This window comes from Oryctolagus cuniculus, chromosome 8 (genome assembly GCF_051225735.1).
Source record: "Oryctolagus cuniculus isolate XC-2025 breed Fujian yellow rabbit chromosome 8, ASM5122573v1, whole genome shotgun sequence".
In the NCBI taxonomy this organism is placed as follows: domain Eukaryota; kingdom Metazoa; phylum Chordata; class Mammalia; order Lagomorpha; family Leporidae; genus Oryctolagus; species Oryctolagus cuniculus.
Window position 1 is genome coordinate 92,741,287 of NC_142874.1, and position 21,561 is coordinate 92,762,847.

At 37.3% G+C, this 21,561-nt stretch overlaps 1 protein-coding gene across 4 annotated transcripts in view; it reads right to left on the minus strand.

Annotated features, from left to right (window-relative positions):
- The window catches only part of BANK1 (B cell scaffold protein with ankyrin repeats 1), a 352,635-nt gene that overhangs the window by 31,822 nt on the left and 299,252 nt on the right, over positions 1–21,561 (minus strand). For 2 of the 4 annotated variants that reach the window (XM_017347389.4, XM_089303019.1), the window contains 3 exons: positions 13,599–13,677; positions 9,031–9,339; positions 5,331–5,642 (listed from right to left, as the gene is read on the minus strand). In XM_017347389.4, coding sequence (XP_017202878.4) covers positions 5,331–5,642; positions 9,031–9,339; positions 13,599–13,677 — 700 coding nt within the window. The remainder of the gene's footprint in view (positions 1–5,330; positions 5,643–9,030; positions 9,340–13,598; positions 13,678–21,561) is intronic. The other 2 variants (XM_008267565.5, XM_089303020.1) reach the window with 1 other exon arrangement.

The following is a 21,561-nucleotide window of genomic DNA, read 5'->3' on the forward strand; positions in this document are numbered from 1 at the left end:
AAACTGATCTTCTGTATATAAAAAGAATTGAAAATGAATCTTGATGTGAATGGAAGGGGAGAGGGAGTGGGAAAGGGGAGGGTTGTGGGTTGGAGGGACGTTATGGGGGGGAAGCCATTGTAATCCATAAGCTGTACTTTGGAAATTTATATTCATTAAATAAAAGTTAAAAAAAAAAACAAAAAACAAAGTGTTCCAATAAAAATCCTCTCCTAAAGTGGGCAATCTTAGTATAGAATATGTTCTCTACTCCTAGGCAGCTTAATTTTTCATTTTTTTTTCTGATTCAAATAGTATTCATATTCTAGACATGTTTTGTATCCAGTAATTTGGGACAGACTAAAGAGGACAGTAGGTTTGTGGGATTCTATGAAATTATACCTTGAGGGTTAATCTCCTGTAAGACTTCATCCTGGCTCATTGCTTGACTTCTCTTTTTGCTAGTTTGAATGCAATAAGGAAATTTTATAAGTATAGTCATTAGTAACAGCTCAAGTGATTTCCCTTTTGTTTCAATGAGAAGTGGTTGGAGTAGTAAGGAAGTCACTGGAAGACCCTGGACTCTATGATGAGTTCACCTTTTGGGTCCTGCTTAGTGTTGACCAAAAGTGACTTCTCTGGCCTTTTTCTCCCCCTGGATCAGAAAATATTGCTATTCTAAGAAGTAACAGAGGATCACTGCTCTCTGCAGTGTGTCTAGCAGCATCCCTGGTCTATAACTACTAGATGCCACCAATACTCTATTTATGACAATCAAAATGTCTCTAGACATTGCCTAAGGTCTTCTTGGAGAGAAATCAATGTCAATTAAGAACTGCTCTAGGTCAATTAAACTTCTTACTCAAGAAGTTTTTAAGAGTTTAGACGTATCATATGTTAAGGGGGAAAAGGTCATTGAACATCTAAGTGTTGGCATTAAAGGATTTGTATTACATGAGCAGATCAATGCAAACTCCCACCACAGTTGATTACTGCCACCTTCTAACCTCTCGGATGTAAAGGAACGAGAATCCTTGGAAACTGAGGCTGGAAAAGTTCATCAATATTACGAAAACACTCATACTAGGTGGTCTGCAACAGCCTCTTCAGGTATTGTTCACAGTCTCAGAAGGATCCAGGGGATTCTGATCTTCTGTGAGAAGCAAAAGAGGCAACTAAACCACCTGGGTTACACAGGCAGCTTCTGTCCCCTCCAGTTGACAGTTTGAGTGGAACTCAGAACAACTGCTCCCGTGCAGAGCTGCACCAGCACCCACTAGTGGAAAGGTGAGAGCAAGAGACACAGGGAACAACAGGAATGGTAGGCTTGTAAACAGAAAGGTAAACATGTCCCTCTGTTCTGAGAGCACCTGTGATAAACATACTATGCCCTGAAGCTAAATGGTTTGGACAAGTTCACCCAGCCAGAGAATGGGACCCAAGGTACTTGATCCAAGACCTACTTTAATCCACTTGACTATAATTCTTTACAAATGAGGACAGAGACCATTCTACTTTGTCATGTTTACGATGATAGGGATTAATTTTCCTAAGCATTTCTACAAGGACTTTTTCTCATTTTTGCATTTCAATAGCATTGTATGTGATCAATTTCAAATATAAGTGGATTGCAAGTGGAAAATTTGTGAGAGCAACTGAGTTATACTTGACATTTTGGGGTCCCAATGGCTGAGTAGCTCTCCAAAAGGTCACGTACAACTTTGTTGCATAGCAAAATGCCAAGGGCAACTCAGTAGCAATTGAAAAGGAAATTATTTCTACCCCAGATCAGCCACATGGACTCTGAAAAAGGATCTTTGTTCTATTAATCATGTGAAGGGAAAATGGAAAATTGTCTATTGATGTAGAAAATATCTTTCCAATAGGTATTTATCTTTTTGCATGATTTATGGGTATGCCTTTATGATTTGTCTACACCATCCTAAATGGTGATTCTCTCTCCTTGATTTGTCTAAAGAATTCTGTTACCAAAGAAAATTGCAAATCCATATTAATTCTTCTGTGTTCTTGAAGCTTAATGAATCTGATCCCTTCCAATATAACAAGGAGAAAAAAAGACATCTAAAAATAGGCAGAGTTCAAAACTTCTTATTTAAGAAAAATAAATTATTCTTGTTATGACTGTTAATATAAGATTTGGTTTAGTACAATATAAACATGATAAACTTGGAAATATATTTTTGGCTAACATAGGTCAACATGGGTTCAGTTTTGCAGTACTAAGTTACACTACTGGCAGAGGGGATACTGGACACTGTAATGCTTTGTGAAAGCAATTAGAAAGCTCACTTATATGTGACTATCCTAGTGTTTTCCCTTCTTTTGTTCGGGCTCATTCAAATGTAGTAGGCTGACATTCTTCTGACCATGCTGCAGAGTGTCAACGATGCCTTCTCTTATAACGACATTGATGTGGCTCTTGTGAGTTGCATCATTCATTCATTCAGTTAAAATTAATCATATAGTCACAGTTTCCACTATGAATTCAGCACTGAACTTCTCACACTGTTGAGATACAATGATGGACAAATGCAGATGAGGTTGCTCTTCTTAGGGATCTTATGGATTAAAAGGAGGAAACATATATTAATGAATAATCCAGAAATAACCAGGATACTGAAGAAAATTTGTGGTGTCATGTGCACAGGTATGGGAGCCAGACACTTCTGGGCTCAAATCCTACCTCTTCTTCTTCCTAGTTTCATTATCTTGGGCAAAAGAGTAAAACTCCTTGAATATCAGCTTCCTTATCTCTACAATTAGGATATTAATGTCAGCCATGCAGGATTATTGCATGAAGGAGAAACTGTGACAAAAATTGCATAAAAATTATTGTACGGAGTTGCCAAGGCAGTTCCCATTGTCCCATACAGAAGCTAGTCTCTGTCAGCACTTGTGGTTCCTGGGATTCTGCATCTGCATTCTTCCCATCCCTTTCTCCCCATCCTTTTGTTTTGGCTCTGTTAACCCTGGAGGTGCCAACATTCTATTACCACTTCTTTGCTTTGGCAAGAATTGAGGCATTTAATTTTCTTCTAATCAAATGGATGACTTTCTGGGAAAAGGTAGCAATTCTATTTAATAGATTTATTTGAGGTTGTGAAAAAATGGAACTATATGATGAAAGATCTTTGTCATATGAAATGCAGAGAACAACAAACAAAGAAAGAATTAATTAGCTGATTAAGTGCTCTCTTCCTACTGAGAGAATGGAATGATCAAAAATCGATGGCACACAAAATGAGCAGATAAGTATATCCGAGTGAAAGGGACGGAAGAAATAATGGGAGGACGTTTTAGAGAGATCATTTGTAGCCTAGCTTTTACTACTGATTTGGAACGTGGGGCAAATAAACACAACTGTCCTATATGGTTAATTGCAAACCCAAACAAACTATTTTAATACTGTTTCCTCTCCCCACGTAACTTACATATTGTAAGAACAACTTTGATTGTATAACTTAACTACAAAAATGTCCTATAAATACTGACGGTGTCAGGCCTAGCATGGAACATGAGACATATAACTCTCAAAATATCTCAGAAAATCAGGTTTCCTAAAACGTTTTAACATTCCTATACATGTGTATACATATAGGACAAGTTGTACGGTTGCTATGTATGGAATTTACATATTTAATACTGAGAAAGACTTTATAATCGGTATGAATATATTTTCATTTAGTTAATATATAAATAAGAGAGGAGGAAATCCGTCCCGATCCACTTCCTTAATGTGGGGATTGGCTGAAAGTCTGAGTCAGTACAGACTCAAACTCCCGCAGTTCCCTAAGGTGAGATGCACATCTGTGGTGAGAGACTTATTCCTTAGGCAAACTGAATAGAAGTAGTTGTGGATGTGGGACATAAGGCACAGGGGTAGCAGAAATTACACAGTGGCCTGGAAACAGGGAGAGCAAGTTACACTGTGCATTTGAATGGTAGGTTTCCAGGTCGTCTCATGCTGTGATCTCAGCATTCTGGGCACTATATATATGTAAGTGCAGACTAGAGTTAATTGGATTTTATTCTAGAAAAACTGAAAAGCATAGGAAAATAGAGCTACATAAGCCAAGTTACTGAATGATGTCATTTAATGAAAAAAGTAGGGTACCTCTATTTATCCCTACAGAGCAGTCCACAAGTTAACAAGTAGAGTTTCCATTCAGGCTTTTCATGTTTCATTCTTCAACATGAAAACATAGCTTAGAATACCCATATTTGATGGGAATGTCAAGCACAGACAGAGCAAACAACTAACAAAGATTGATGAGATGATATATGAAGGCAGAAGAAAAACAAAAATAATAAGACCTTATAAAAAACCCAAATCAAAACAAAGATTTGAATTTTACTTCTTCTCTGCCACCTCCCTCAAAAAGAGCAATTAATGGTGTAAAACAAGAACAGAGAACAAGAAAGGGATATTGGAAAATAAGAATATGACTACCAATGGGAAGAAGGGATGATGAAATCTTTAAAGTAGCACAATATGATACAGGAATTAATATTTGTGGTCATAAGAAACCCTTTAAGGAACAGAGTATAAAAGATGATGTACCACTCCAAAGTTTTTAGAATATAACAAAATTCTTGTATGGAGAGATTTTCATTTTCTCTTTTAAATGCATTTATTGAAATCTAGCAACCTTGTAAAAAAAAAAAAGAATTATAGCCGAGATCACTATGATAAAAAATCTGATATCTAAGTAAAGCTTGTTTCCCAGCTTTATAATGGAGATAACTGTTCCAATTTACATTTTCTATTTTGTCTAGAACACTTATTAATTTTTAGAGTGTCTTCATTTATTTCTTAAATATTAGCAGTGGTAGGTCACTGTTAAATAAGTACACTGTACATCAGTAAATAATATATATATACTTGTTAAATTTTCACACACAAATTTCTCAATACATAATGCTTAAGCAATAGCAAGGATTCTTTGGAAAATGTTATGCACAAATAATCGTATTTTAAATGTTCTTGTGTTGCACATAATTTATAGGAATTGAACTGTTGTAGAATTATGGAGGAAATGTCAAATATAACATATCTACATTTGCAATGGTTTCATGATTCCTGGGTGCTTTGTTAAAATTATTCTTATCAATGAAGAATTAGAAATCAGGACCCAATCCATCATTTTTATTTCTCTATTCACTATGCTTTTAAATCACAAAGAGACCAATATAAATCACCTGAGACTTGAAAATATAATTTTAATTTTTGGAGTTTTGGAGAACTAATCCTATCACCTACCACTGCCTGCCTTCCAATACACAAAATAGCAAAAATAAATCTACAAACCACCACCGCCACAACACATTACCTTGAGCTATGTAAGGTGTGGTTTCCTCTTTTGCAGGGATATTTGTGGGTCTTGGTGTGGGGGCAGGAGGTCTGTTTATAATAAAAGACCGACTTCCAGTTCTTTTCTTTATACTCAGATTGGCCAGGATCGTGTCATATTCACAGTCATTAATTTCAGCAAAGATGTATGGGTCTTCCTCCTCCTCCTCCTGCTCCAGTTCATCCTCTCTGTTTTCTTTTTCTCCTTTGGGTTCAGCTCCCATTTCTTGTTTTACACCAGGATCATACCAGTTTTGAGTTCTTTCCATTTGGCCTTCCTTCGTTTTTCCTGCTTATGAAATATTTAGATTGTGATTATTCTCTGATTATAGGCAGTATTATCGGTGCCCTTCTGTCATTTGTTGGCGCTTCCCAGAGTAACTTAATCAAATGACATAGGAAACAGTGTAAGAAAGAACAATTCCAGTCTCTGAAAAATATATTACTTCATAAATTTACAGACATATCTTCCTGTGGTTTGTAATAGTGAATTTTTCTTAAGAAAACCATTTTAAGACATGGATTTGTTTGAAAACCTACAAATATTTTTCACATTATCTGTATTATATAGTGAATGCTACTATATCAGGAAACAGAAAGGTAAAAGTCAGTCTCAAACTCCAAATATTTTGCAAACTCGTATTTTATTCTTTTAATAAAGTTTTATTTATTTTTTAAGAAATATAAATTTCAGGGCCGGCGCCGTGGCTCACTTGGTTAATTCTCTGCCTGCGGCGCCGGCATCCCATATGGGCACTGGGTTTTAGTGCCAGTTGCCCCTCTTCCAGTCCAGCTCTCTGCTGTAGCCCGGGAGGGCAGTGGAGAATGGCCCAAGTGCCTGGGCTCTGCACCAGCATGGCAGACCAGGAGAAGCACCTGGCTTTGGATTGGCACAGCATGCCGGTCGTAGTGGCCATTTGGGGGGTGAACCAATGGAAGGAAGACCTTTCTCTCTGTCTCTCTCTCACTAACTATAAAAAAAATAAATACAAATTTCATAACATTAGGAATACAGTTATTCTTCCCACTCTCCCACCCCCACTCCCTCTTCTCCACCCCCTCCCCTTCCCATATTCTCCATTAAAATTCATTTTCAATTAACTTTGTACAAAAGACCAACTTTGTACTAAGAGTGCAACAATTTGTACACACATAAGCATAATATTCTTAATTTTTTTCTTTGCATCAGGAGTCATTTTATCTTTCCTATTGCTTTGCTTTGGATATTTTGCCTAGAATTCAATTTCTGTGAAAATTACAGAGGGAATAGTCAAAGTTACCATTACTTGGTTTCCTAGAAATTGGTCTGTGGCTATGACAAACTGACCTTCAAAAATGCAGCTTTTGGTATCTCCAAGACAACACGAGCCTCCTTTATAAATAAAGGATGCTGAAATTAGGGTTCAGGACATAAAAAACAGCATAAACAATCAAAGGCTTGAAAATTAATTCATATGGAAAAAATGTTATAGATTGGAGACTATATGGTTTTCATATTCAGCAAAGTCTGTATATGTTTTGTAAAAATATTAAAATGTTTTAGCAGTAATCATTTGAGACAGATACTTTTAATGATTATTCATTTGAGGGTGAGAGAGAGAGATAGAACATGCTCCATTTTGCTGAATCGTTCCTCAAATGCCCACAACGGTCAGGACAAAGTCAGGGGCTGGGAACAATCCAGGACTCCCACATAGGTAGTAGGGACCTGACTATACTTGAGCCATCACCACTGTCTCCTAGGATCTGAGTTATCAGGATGCTGGAGTCAGGGACTGGAGCTAGGTGTCATTAGATGCTGGCATCTTAGCTATTAGGCTAAAAGCCCATCCTATATAATATATTTTGGTCAATAAATAAGTTTTTGATGATTCTCTTACCAGCCAATGAGAGGGTATTTTTTTTTTTGTCCTTCCCCTTTCTCCAAGCCCCACCTCTTTTTTATGGTGAAAATCTAATTTCTCTCTCTGTGTCTGTGTGTGTTTTTAGTTACTAGGATTTTAATGGAAAGAGTTAGAAACTAAGGGAGAAACAAATAGTAAGGTAGCTAAAAAGAATATTACTGTAGGAGAACTCAGCCATTGTTTTGGATTGGCTTAGGTTCAGAGACCAAGAAAATCTCTGAATAGAGTCTTACATCTTATTGCTTTCATTAGTTTAACCAAAGAGGGATTAATTACCCATGAATCTAGCACTAACTTTGAAATCATCATGACTTGCCTTTTCCCTTATGAATAATTTGGTTTGGAGAGTTTTGACATCGTGACTTGTGTCTCACTGACAGAATCCCGGGTGAAATCAGATGACGTGTGTGGGAATCACTTTTTGCAGTGCTTCATTTTCAGCAGAATGTGTCACCTGTCTTACTTTGTGAACTGATTTTCTGAGCTGATAACTGTCTCTGTTCTCCACCCACCTCTCTTCCCAACTCTCTAACATTGGGCTGGCACTAGAAATAATGCATTTTACTCTGTTTCCCAAACTATCCGATTATATTGCTCGTTAAAGAGTAGAACCTTGGCTTTCTCAATTCAGGTCATATATTAATAAATGAAGGCCAACATAAATCATTGCTAAAAATCTACCTCCTTAAATAACCAGGCAAGAGTATGTAAAAAAGGAAGAATAATCCTAAAAGCCCAGGAAATCTGATCAGAGAAGTCAGTATTTGGCATATTCTAATTACAAGCTCTAGCTTCTTAGGTTTGAGTCAAAGAATTATAGAGTTACTCTTTGGTTATGCAGATAAAGAGAGACCATATACGATTTATCAACTGAGAGGTACTCTCTGTAGAGTTCTATGGCCTTAGTTTATCCAATGAACATGTCCACAAGTCATTGTGAGTAATTTCATGCCTAGGGCATTGATGAGATGATATACATGTGCTGAAGTTCATGGCTTCAAAATTCACTTTGTAAAACAGTCTTTATGTATCTGTGGCCTTCTAGGGCACATTGTCTAATGTATAGTGGCAGATAGGGTTTACTAATGAGTATTTATTTTTCATTTTTGTTTTTACATTTTCTTTGTTAAGACTCTTCTATGAATTTGGAAAACAAACATAAAATAATGTTGGGAAAGTGAATGCGGAACTGGAATCCTGACGTGGAAGCTCCTCCTCTTGTCTTTTGCAAGAGCCTGTTCCCCATCCTTGCCTAGCTTGCCCAAGCCCTGCATCTGGGAACCAGGGTCTTGGTAGCCCCTTTCCTGCTTCCCACTCTAGAAGTGTATAGCGTGCTCTTACACTTTGGTCCCAGTGTGGTAGGCCATCAACCTTCCTTCTCCTACAGTTAGCTAAGTGCTCAAGACTGCAAACTGATCTGAGTGCCAAACAATACCCTTTCTTGCTGGAAGACAAAAACTTTTCAAAAAGCAATATTGTTTACTTTCCGACTAGATCCCAAGGCTCCTTTTATGACCAAAACTGAAAACCCCTTCCAAGTCTGATTTCGTCACTTTCTTAAAGCTTTGTCAGGAATCTGTTCCACAAGAAAGAAACAAAAACAAAAAGGAGGGAAGAGACAGAAAAGGTAGGCAAGGAAGCAGAGGTAGAGGCAGGTGTCTCTCGCTTCATTTCCCAGTTGCTTCAAGGTTTCAGTAGCTGATCTGTGTACACCTGCCGTCGCATTGTTCTATGGTAGGATGTCAATCTTTTTTGTTTTGTCAGCTTTAAGCTTACCTTGCAACATGAAGTGAGGCTTTTCCAGTTGGAAGCCAGCAGTCACAGGTCGTGGTGGGGGAAGGGGAGGTCTGTAGCTCAAGCGTGACTCTCGGGAATAATTTTCTGGCTCCACTTCTGGGATGAACGCATACAAGTCATCATAATGGTTCTCAGGACTCCCACTGTCAACCTCCGCCAGCCTGTGCTCTGCCTCCATGCCTGATTCATTCTCGAGTATTCCCCCTGCTGTTCCAATTGCCTCAGCTCCGTCTGCACTTGGCCCATGTGTCTTCCTGCTTTCATGATGAAATGCTGGGCTCTCTGTGGCTGTGAACGGTGAAGATGGCATGATTTCATTTAGACACACCATCTGGAGGCATTTTATATTTTGTAAATTCATACCGAAGAAGTAGTCCTGCTAATAAAATGTTTATGACCCGAAAGAGAAGAAAGTTGTCAAATGCATAACTCTAGTGAACAGTCATTTCTGGGCTTCTAAAATATTTACCAAATGAACAGGAAAAGCTCCATTTTTCCTTATCTTACTACCTCAGTGCATGATACAGTCATGCACATAGTGACTTTCTGCTTCTCTGGAGTCATTATTTGAGTGGATTCCTATCTTTAATAGCATGACACATTTTATTAGAAAACTGATCCAATGAAGGAGGTACTAAGTAAGTGATGGCAAGGTAAAAGAAATGAACTTTGATTTGCTTATAAGTAATGAATACAAATGAATCGGACTTATTTTAATATATATCTAGTGTGCTAAACTTATATATAAATATATTTACTGCAGTTACTAAATTAACTTTTAGAAATATTACTTGAGAAAAAATATTCACTCTTTTTTTTTGATGGGGAAGGCGTTCAAATCAGGTAAATCTAAGGGTCAGTTATCTCACCTATAAAATGCATTCTAACTTGAGATTTAGCCAAATGACCCAGTAAAATTCCCTCTACTCTAAGAAACATGCTATTTTTATATTTTATACAATAAATGCTCTTTACCCATTTGGTAAGGAAATAGCAAAAATTATATCAGAATGCAGTAACTTTAAGACTGAAATATTTTATTAAATTTTCTCTACAAAACTCTCTGCATAAAGGATTCGAAAAAATTTAAGGCAGAATCTGGGGTTTCCAAATAGAGTTTGAAATATGTGAATTGTTATTGTCAGTGCCAATAACTATTGATTTAAAATTGTTGCAAGCTAAAACATAATGAATAAAACTCCGAATACTGTTGAGAAGGATTTTTTTAAAAATGAAAGGTACAAAACAATTAATAATGTATAAACTCCATGTCTGTGATGGTGTCCAGTCATACCACATGGACTCTCTTCTTTCTCTTTGTTCACATGAGAAAGAAGAAAGATCCAGCTTCTAACATTATAACTGAACCAAGATTTCTTTAGTTACCGGCAGGAGCAGAGCAGACAGACTTCCATTTTGCATGATTTGCACAAAAACCTCATTCATTTTTCTACCTCAATACCAATCAATGAGGCCAAACTAATGAAATACAGTAGGTTCTAGAAAGGTTGATGGAATAGATAGAAGGATTGGAAAGAAATCTTGCTCAGGCTAGCAAAGGGCTTTCACTATTTCCTGTCTGGACAAACTAGTCATCAAGTTAGAATTACACCCCCCTTCAAAGGGAATTGCTCATGGCCACTATGTTTATGTGTTCAGCGTTTCAAAACCCGGACTAAGTAACAGAGTTTACCTGTTATTTGTCAAATATGCTTGAATCTGGAATCCAGCCCTGGAAAGTCAGATTGAATGGACCAGTGAATTTTGGCATGCTACTAGTGATGGTGAAACCAGTGGATATTCACCGATCTAGTACATTCTATGAGTCACACAAACACACACCCCACCACGAAAGTGCCTGAGGGATAAACCAAATCACAAGTTCTATATACAAAACAGTTCCAAACTGTAGAAATGATGCTTTTCTTTATAAAGAACTGAAATAATATTTTATTATAGACAGGTCTCTGGATTAAATATCATGATGAACCTGTGGTTATTATCAACCATTCTTTGTCATCACTTTTATTGTTAAAAATGATAATATATAACTTTATATTTTGTTGCATTAATTCAATTAATATTGAACATGCTTTTTCATGAATTCTGCAATAATGTTTAAAGGAGTTTATTGATTTTGCCAATGCATACTGGTTAAGGCATTGTATTACATTATATTTGATTTGCAGATCAATTTGCCATTTGATAAACTTATGGTCAATAATTTTTAACTGAGCATCATATACGTACTGTTACAAGTATTGAGAATATAATCAAAGTACTACACAGAACATGTCCTGATCCCTATAGTTGGATATTTTTGAAGGAGAAGACAGACTAAAAACATCCCAATACATAAAATGTTAGTGAAGATAAATGCAATGAAGAAAAGGAGCAGATACAGGGAAATGAAAAGTAATGGTTGAGAAAGAGGTCATGACGTGAAAGGAGAAGTGATGAAGCCAGTCGTGTAGACACCTGGAGGAAGAATATGTTGAAGGAGCAGGAAGAACAATTTCCCTGAGGCAGGTGCAGCTTTGGTGTGTTCACTGCAGCTAAGGCCAAGCATTTTGGTCAGAGATCAGATCAAAATGATTATGTAGAGACTGGTAAATGATGAGAAAGATTATGACTTCCAAGAAGATATTGGGAGCAAAAGAGAGGTTGGTTCCTTCAAGAAGCATAGGGCATGAAAGGCCACAGATGTGGAAGTTGCTATTGAAGTGTTGTTTGTTTTTTAAGATTTGTTTATTTGAAAGGGAGGAAGAGACAGTTCTTTCACCTGCTGGTTCAGTCCCCAGATGGCCAGGCCAAAGCCAGGAGTTTCATGTGGGTCTTCAACGTGGGTGCAAAGGCCCAAAGACTTGGACCATCTTCTGCTGCTTTTCCAGGCACATTACCAGGAAGCTGAAGCAGCCAGGCCTTGAACCAGTATTGATATGAGGCGCTAGCACTGCAGGCAGAGGCTTAACCTGCTATATCACAATGCTATATCCTCACTTTAAAAAAAATTGATTTGTTTGAGAAGCAGAATGCAGGGAAAGAAAGCAAGAGAGAAAGAGATAGTCTGCTGGTTTATTCCCCAAATGGCCACAATAGTTGCGGCTGGCCCAGGCTGAAGTCAGGAGCCCTGAACTCCACTAAATTCTCCCATGAGGTGAGGCTCCAAGCATCTGTGCCACCTTCTGCTGCTTTACCATGTATATTAGCAGGAAGTTGAATGAGAAGCCAAGTCTAACTGAAACTCTGATAAGGGAGACCAGCATCATAAGTAGTGGCTTAACCCCCTGTGTCACAATGCCTATTCCTGCAGTGTTTGTTAATGGCAGATGGTTGACATTTCGGGTGGGCTAATCTTGTGAGAATCTCTCCTGTGCATTGTAGGGTATTTATTAGCATTTCTGGTGTCCATACTCACTAAATAATAGAAATACTCCATATCTGAGTCACAACACTCAAAGTCTGTGTTTTGCATAACTGACAGTGGTAGCAATTAGCTCTCCATTGAAAACCATTTCACCAGTGAAATAAACCAGGGGAAAGGTGATGACAGTATGGACTAGGATAAGTGACAATGAAACAGGTGAGACACCTTGATGGTAGAGTCGAGCACTATATGGTGTAGAAGAGAAAGTACAACAGCAAAGAATGATGTCAAAGATTTTGGATTGGGGTTGGAGCTGTGGTGCAGAGACTTAAGCTACCGCCTGCAGTGCTGGCATCCCATATGGGTGGCGGTTGGAGACCTGGCTGCTCCACTTCTGATCCAGCTCTCTGTTATGGCCTGGGAAAGCAGTACAAGATGGCCCAAGTCCTTGGGCCTCTGCACCCATGTGGGAGACCCGGAAGAAGCTCCTGGCTCCTGGCTTTGGATCTGGCCATTGAGGACAATTGGGGGAGTGAACAAGAGAATGGAAGACCTCTCTCTCTGCCTAACTCTCACTTTTAAATAAATAAATATTTTGTTTTAAGATTTTGCATTGACTTGAACAAAGTAAGACGTTTTCAGTTACGGAGATGGGGTTGTCATTGGAGTCTGGATGTTTCAGAAAGCTGGTGTGTGAGATGCTTAGCAGGCATGCTGGTAGGTCTTGAGTAAGTATTGTATACTAACGAAACACGCAACATGGGTAGAGTTTACAAACACGTAGGAACAGCTTGAATTAGTCTTTAGATATCAGCAGAGAAAATCATAACTGTTAGAGCCTGGAGGACCTCAGAGAGCATTCTAGTACAAGCTTTTCACTTTATAACAAGAAAACTGAGGTCCTCTACAGACGTGGCTATGCTTTAAGAAAAATAAAAAAAAACACACACTTTTCAATTCAACAAAATATTTACAGCAGCATGACTTGTATGCTCTCCAGGTATGGATAAATGCTGTTTGATTATTAATGCTTAAATTTTAAAAAGCATTGAAATGAACACTATAATGTAGTAATATCTCCAACATAAGTTGAAAGTCATTAAATTAACTAAATACTTTTCTAGTCAACTATACCATGATATGTAGGTTATGAATGTATGTAATATGTAGGAAAACTTACAGGGAGAATATGTAGAAAATGAGATAAAATCCTCTTCATAGTCATTTTCATCCTCGTTAATTCTGCTAATTTCTTGGACCTGAAAAATTAATGGAATTTTCAATTATGTGCATGAATTCTACCACATCTGCAGCTGATACTTGTAAAGATCAGTAGTTTTAAGTTGTATTAATACTTTATTATACCACAGATCTTGGTTATTTGTAACATCTACAAATGCTTAATGGCACATGGTACTAAAACATAAATGGGAAAGTGAATAATTTTAATAAATTTATTATTCATTATAAATGCAACATTGTAACTAGTTAAGATTTAAAGAAAGTACTTATGAAATTTATGTGTAATAAAGAACATATGGGAGCCAGCTTTGTGGAGCAGTAGGTTAAAGCCCTGGTCTACTGTGCCGGCATCCCATATGGGTGCCAGTTCGAGTCCTGGCTGCTCCACTTCTGATCCAGCTCCCTACTGATGCACCTGGGAAAGTAACAGAAGATGACCCAAGTCCTTGGGCCCCTACTCCCATGAGGGAGACAGGAGGAAGCTCCTGGCTCCTAGCTTTGGATTGGCTCAGCTCCAGCCACTGTGGCCATTTGGGGAGTGAACCAGCGGATAGAAGCGGATAGAAGACCTCTATGTCTATATCTCTCTCTGTAATGCTTACAAATAAATAAAATAAATCTTAAAACACATACAATTGAATAAAACTGTTTCTATTAAACGAGATTTGCTTTAACATTTCTGTATCTTCTATCCATTTAAAAGATTCTTAATTACATCAGGTATTATGATACAAGGAAAAACTATGAAATCAGAACGTGACCTACTTGATATCATGAAAAGAGACAACAAGAGTAGTTCTGCTTATTTTTATTTCAGAAATAAACTTATAGAATTATTCATATCAGAAGCCTCTTATTATCAGAATTGCTGGTCTTTGTTTATAATCTCTTAAGGGGACACGGAGTCTGCAGTTGTGTATCAGACTGGTACTCACAGAGAAAGATAAGTAATACCAAGGACAGCTATATTTGTACAAAAGCATCTAGGGAAAGACATGGAGCTTGTCTGCATTTAACATAAGTCACATTTTGTTAATATTAACTCTAAATAATTAAATAATGTATGTTTTGTTCTGAAATAAAGTTGAATAAAATAATTAGAAGCATTTGGGGTTGGTGTTATGGCACAGTGGGTGAAACCACTCTCACCCACGTGGGTGCCGGTTCTAGTTCTGGCTGCTTCACTTCCTATGCAGCTCCCTGCTAATGGCCTGGGAAAGCATAAGAGAAGGGCTCAAGTGTTTGAGCCACTGCCAACCCTCCCCTTATCCACTCCCTCTCCCCTTCCATTCACATCAAGATTCATTTTCAATTCTCTTCATATACAGAAGATCAGTTTAGCATACATTAAGTAAAGATTTCAACAGTTTGCTCCCACACAGAAACACAAAGTGAAAAATACTGTGTGAGTACTAGTTATAGCATTAAATCTCAATGTACAGCACACTAAATAATTTCTTAATATGGCTATTGATTTTCAATTAGCATCCTGGATATTTCATAAGTCAAGAATATATTTAAAAATCCAAAGTTTTCTCAAAACCATACTAAGGAATTATTTTCTATTAGAATCACAGGATTGATTTTCAAAAGATTTCAGAAGTGCTGAACAATTCCTCTATGTTTATCAGTGTAGGGATTATGGGCTAAAATCAGTTGGCTTAATAAAGAAACACTGGGCAAGTGTGTTGATATGTGTATAAATACACAATATCTGTATGTATTGAGGTAACATCTATGGTGAATATTTTCTGTGTCATAATTTAACTCAAGTGACACTGGGACAAACAAACATCCCAAACCCAAGAATGGCTCTAAGGAAGTATTTCCAAATTTAAAAAAAAACAGCCTACTTGGACTGACTTAAGAACTTTGATAAAAATTATGCACAATTGGTATTTTTCATAATCCATGCAGAGAATAACTGCTTTCTCAGGAATGAAAGGATTATTGGACGTGTTGACAATAAAAAACAAATATGTCTTTTTTGGCCTCCTTACATTTATAATCACATTTGAAAAACATGCTAGAGTTAGTGATGAATCAATAGTTTGTTGATAAAATTAACGGTAGCTTCAAAGTTTCATGAGCTTTTGTTATCTAATCACTTTATAATTGGCTCTGTGCAGTAGTAGATAGAATGTGGACGTTGGTGTCAATTTCAGAACACATCAGAGTTCTATAGTTTCTTAGCTTTGTGGCATTAGGAAGAACCTTGAGTGTAAACCTCACTATCCTATTCTGCAAAATGTGTTCTGTTTTGTTTTATTTCTCTTCATACTATTTGTTGAACTCTTTTACTTAGAGTTGGGTTAAGTATACAATCATTAAGTATACTGAAAATAGATCATTGTAAAGATTAAGAGTGGAAATCTGAGAGGGAGAGAGAGAAGGGTTGAAGTGGGGGAGAGAGGGAAGGTAGGGGGGTAAGGGCCACTATGTTCCTAAATCTGTATATATGTAATATATGAAACTTGTATAACTTAAATAAAAAGCTTAAAAATTAAAAACATGTGGATAGTAATAACTATGGCATTAGTTTGAAGGGAGGGTTAAATTAAATTATGTAAGCAAAACACATACCACATCTACCGCATAGTAAGTGCTCAATAAATGCCATTGGCACGTTAAAATTCCTTTTATCATATAAAATATAGATCTACTTTTAAGGTAGCATGGTTTGTTTCTCTAGGACTAGAGTCTGCCTTTATTTATTCATTTGTTCAGAATTTAGGCAGCCTCCTAGATTAATACTCTATTAGCTAATATATAATAAGTTAAAAATAAAAATAAAATTCCTACCTCTCAAAGGTCACATTATTATTGGGAGAGGAAGACATGTAATAGACAATTAGAATACACAACTCAAACTCAGTCCTTACATGTAAAATAAAGAATTAAAAAATAGATAACCAGGACAAAAGTGTTATTAATTTGATTTTTGGGTGGAGAGATTAAATTAAAACTTATCTCAATACGTCTAGTGATTTCCCTTCTCTAAATGAAAGAGAAATAGTAAATATCAATCATTTAGGTGAACATAATTAACAGAAGAATTCAACTTATAGATAGCCTTTGTAGTACACAAAGACCATCTAAAATGAGAACTTGTTGTTGACTGTGATTTATACTGTAAGCTCCATATGGCCTTGGCATCTGGTCCCATAAAAGTTGATCACAATATTCTGATTTTGAGAGAGTGAATAAAAACAATCTGTCCATGGCAATTGGTTTCAAAAACATTCTATGAGATTCTAAAGACACTGTAATGGGCCCGACTTGCCTCAGTTTTGATTCTAAGCAATTTACAAGCTTTTAAAGCATATGGCAGTCTAGAAGAGAATAAAAAGACATACATATGTTTAAGAATAACAAATTGTCTCTGTAATATTTTATATGTTATCCCAAGAGAATGAACTTTGTATAAGAATATGTTAAGAATAATGGGTAACAGCTAACTTAGTCTCAAGGGAACTTTTTAAGTGCACATTGTAGGAAAGTAATATCTTAGCTCTAGTTACATTTTTTTAAATGATTTTTTTTATTTGAAAGGCAGAGTGACAGAGAGAGATTTTCCATCCCCTGGTTCACTCCTCAAATGGCTACAACAGCCAGGACTGGGTGAAGCTGAAGCCAGGAGGCAGGGACTCAATCCAGGTCTCTCTTTCGGATATTTGGATATTTCGGCCATCTTCTGCTGTTTCCCAGGTGTATTTACAGAGAATTAAAAGTGGATGGGCTGGGACTCGAACTAGTCCTCTGATAGGGTGCAGGCATTGTAGGTGCTGAACCACAATGCCAGACCCAACTCTCTGTATCTTTTAATGTTTTTCCTTAGGACATATAGGAAAATCAGATTCATATAATGTTCTATGAATGATCTTTTTATTTTACAGGAATTGGAATGCTGAGTGCACACATTAATAGGAAGCCTGTCCATGCTTGGGAGAAAAATGAAGAATAAAATAGATGTGGAGCTATTAAACTTGGAGGGGGAAAGTAGAGATTTTCCACAGCAGTAGTAAAAATTTCATTAGAATACTCATATTTTATATATTCTATTTTTTCATACAGAATCTTATTATAGAAAGATACTTTGACCAGGTGAACAAAATACCATTCTTCACAATAAGGAATTCAGTTTTCTAATTGTGACTAACAAGCACTGTCTAGAGAAGTGAAAGGAATAGGTGCCAAGGTTTCATCTGTTGTAAGTGATGGCTTCATCCCCTAGTTTGTAGAAAAGAAGCAAGATCAGCTGTGCTGAGAACTATTCCCACAAAGGTAGGAAAACAGAACTGAAAAAGTTTAACTTTCAGTAAGATTATGGAGTGCTGGCTTCTACAGCTGGCACATCGCTGCTTTTGACCTGTGTGAGCACCCGGCTCTTCCATCTCTCTAAGGCCACCCTCTGGTTGCCTTCCTGGGATTGTGGTTTGGCTCTGGAAGCATCTGTAACTACAGTTTTTAACTTTGAGCTCAGGCATCTGCCTTTTAAAATATATTCTAGACCTATTTTGATGGTAGCTGTGTTTCAAACTCACTGTGGTCATGGCTATTTCTCTGAGGTGCCAGGAGCACCTTTATAGGAACATCTGCTTGGTTTGAATTTTGGCAGTCTTTGTCACTAGCATGTGAGTGTTAAAATTAAAATCCATTTCTTTGCTACAATTTTTAAGTGTGAACCATATCTACCTTCATTTACAATTACGGAATCCTAAAGAACATACAGGTAGCAAGTTCATTCTGTTAACAGTAATAGTTAAATATAATAGTACAACAATGTAGCACATTAAAAATTTAAAAATTTGGATTTTTTTCCAAGCAAAAGTTGTTTAAAAATGCAGCCCATGGTCTCCACTGCCAAACCCTCTTTATAAATTTGCTTTTCTGCATTCCTTCTCTCTCTCTCTTCCCATAGAATGCATTCTCCTTGGTTGATCTTCCATCACCTTTATATTTCTATTCTGATGGACAAATGGATTAGCTCCAAATGTCTTTGAGATCTAGACTGTAGGATACATAAAATGATTCTAGAAACTATAGTTGCAGAAGTAAAGAGGAAAACCTGGAGAGAAGAGATTTATCAGAAAACTAAGGGTAGAGAATTTAATGTAGATCAATGGTAAATGCTTCCCCAAGTATGAAGGAGGCAACTCTGAAACAGTTCATCAGAATCTCCAACCAGTTCTCATCTCCTAGTGAAGATAAGTACCACAGAACTGTGTGAATTCACACTGGATTGAAGAATCTTACAAAGTTAAGAGGGTGAAAAATCAAAGGCGCTCTGTATAGAGTTTTCTTTCAGGAACCATACTGTGCAGAGGGGATGTTGGGGAACTGTGCTAAAGATTTGTTTTTCAAAAAACAAGTTATAAAAAGGGTGTGGCATGTACCAATGCCATCTCACTAGTCAAAGTGATCAATTTCAGTTCACAATTGATCATATTGATAGGTCTAAAAGTCAAAGGGATCACATAAACAAGACTAGTGTCTGCAAATACTAGCTGATAGAATAAAAAAAGGAAAGAACGATCCAACATGGGAAGTGGGATACACAGCAGACTCATAGATTGGCAGATGGCCTAAACAGCACTCTGGCCTCGGAATCAGCCCTTGAGGCATTCGGATCTGGCTGAAGAGCCCATGAGAGTATTTTAGGCGTGGAAAGCCAAGACACTCTGGCAAAAAAAAAAAAAAAGAGAGAACCTAAATGAAAGATCTCTGCAAGTGAGATTTCAGTAGAAAGAACGGGCCATCAAAGAAGGAGGTACCTTTCTCTGAAGAGAGGAGAGAACTTCCACTTTGACTGAAGCTCAAAAGGCTTCCATAGCCTTGGCAAATCATGACAAGAGCCTAGGGAGATTACTGACGCCATAAACAAGAGTATGAATTTGTTAAGTCAACAATAGGAGTCACTGTGCACTTATTCCTCATGTAGGATCTCTGTCCTTAATGTGTTTTTCAATGTGAATTAATGCTATAACTAGTACTCAAACAGTATTTTACATTTTATGTCTGTGTGGATGCAAACTGTTGAAATCTTTACTTAATATATACTAAATTGATCTTCTGTATATAAAGAGAATTGAAAATGAATCTTGATGTGAATGGAATGGGAGAGGGAGTGGGAGTTGGGAGGGTTGAAGGTAGGAAGGAAATTATGGGGGGGGAAGCCATTGTAATCCATAAGTTGTACTTTGGAAATTTTTTTAACTTTTATTTAGTAAATATAAAAGAAAGGGTGTTTCATTGGGCAAGCATTGTGGTGCACAGGGTTTGAATACTGGCTGCTCCACCTCTGACTCAGTTCCCTGCTAATGCTCCTCATAAAGCAGAGAAATATGATCCAAGTGCTTGTGACCCTGCTACCAAGTGGAGGACCAAGATGGAGTGACAGGCTCCTGGCTTGGGCCTGCCCCAGCCCTAGCAATTATGGCCATTTCAGGAGTGAACCAGCAAATAGAAGATTCTTTGTCTGTCTTTGGCTTTCTCTTTGTCACTCTGTCTCAAATAAACAAACCTTAAGAGCACTTCAATACAGAGCATGCTACAGTGATGGAGAGTAACACTGGGAGCTCCCAGATACAAAAAACTGTACAAGGCAATGTAGGATATATCAGTTTGAAAGTTTGATGATCCCTAATCTCAGATATTTCACAGGTAATAGAGAAGACCAGCAACATAAATAGGGAAAAAAGAAACTCTTTAAACATATACATACATTTACAAAGTACTACAAGATAGAAACATGCAACCATTTCCTTTGTGTGGATAGAATAGAATATTTTACAGAGTAGGTAGTATCTTAGTTGTGTCTTAAGGGCTAAGTGTGGTTTTACTGTGCAAATAAATGGGGGCACAAATTATAGGACAATGGGTGAGCATGTGCAAAGCAGCAAGAAAATGGTGAACAGATGTAGTTGGTTTGATTAGATTGCATGGAGGAATATTTGAAGAAATGGTGGTACATTGTTTTATTTCATAAATATTTATTTGAAAAGCAGAGAGACAGAGACCAATCTTTCATCTGTCAGTTCACTCCCCAAATACCTGCAAAAGCCAGAATTGAACCAGACTGAAACCAGTGGCCAGGAACACAATCATGTCTCCCATGTGTGTGGCTTACAATAGCTAACTATAATAAAAGAAAAAAATATCTTGGGTCAGGCATTGTGCTACAACAGATTAAACTACTGCCCAATATGCAGGCACACCATATGAGTGCTGGTTCCAGTCTTGGATGCTCCACTTGCAATGATCTTGCTGCTAATGTGCCTGGGAAAGCAGCAGAAGATGGCCCAAGTACTCGGTCCCCTGCCACCCATGTGGGAGAACAAGATGGAATTCCAGGCTCCTGGCTTCCATGTGGCTTTTGAGACATTTGGGGATGTCAACTAGTGGAGGGAAGATCTCTGTCGCTTTGTCTCTCCCTCTGTAACTCTGCCTTTCAAATACAATAAATGTTTAAAAATTATCTCTATTTTTATATAAAGCAAATCACAAACCAGATGTGTTAATAGGTTAATATTGGGCCATTTAGCAATTAAGTATGGATTCTGGCTATGATTGTGTAGAATATAATCAAATAGTTCCTGGAGAACCATTCCCTTAGATTATAAAATATAAGGCAACCAGTGGGATGACCACAGGGTTGGGAGTGGGAGACTCTCAATGATTCCACAAGGTATCTAATGCCCAAATAGCTTTTGCTTGCTTTAACAATGCTGAAATTACAACCAGGACCTGTTTGGGCTACTATTAAAACTGGTATTCCCTCTTTTAGCATTAAATGACACGAGGGAGGACAGTTGCTGCCTCAAAAACTGTTTTTCAGAGGAGGAGCTCCACTAGCAGGGAAAAGAAATTGGCTATGGATGAGATGCAAAGCATTCATGTTA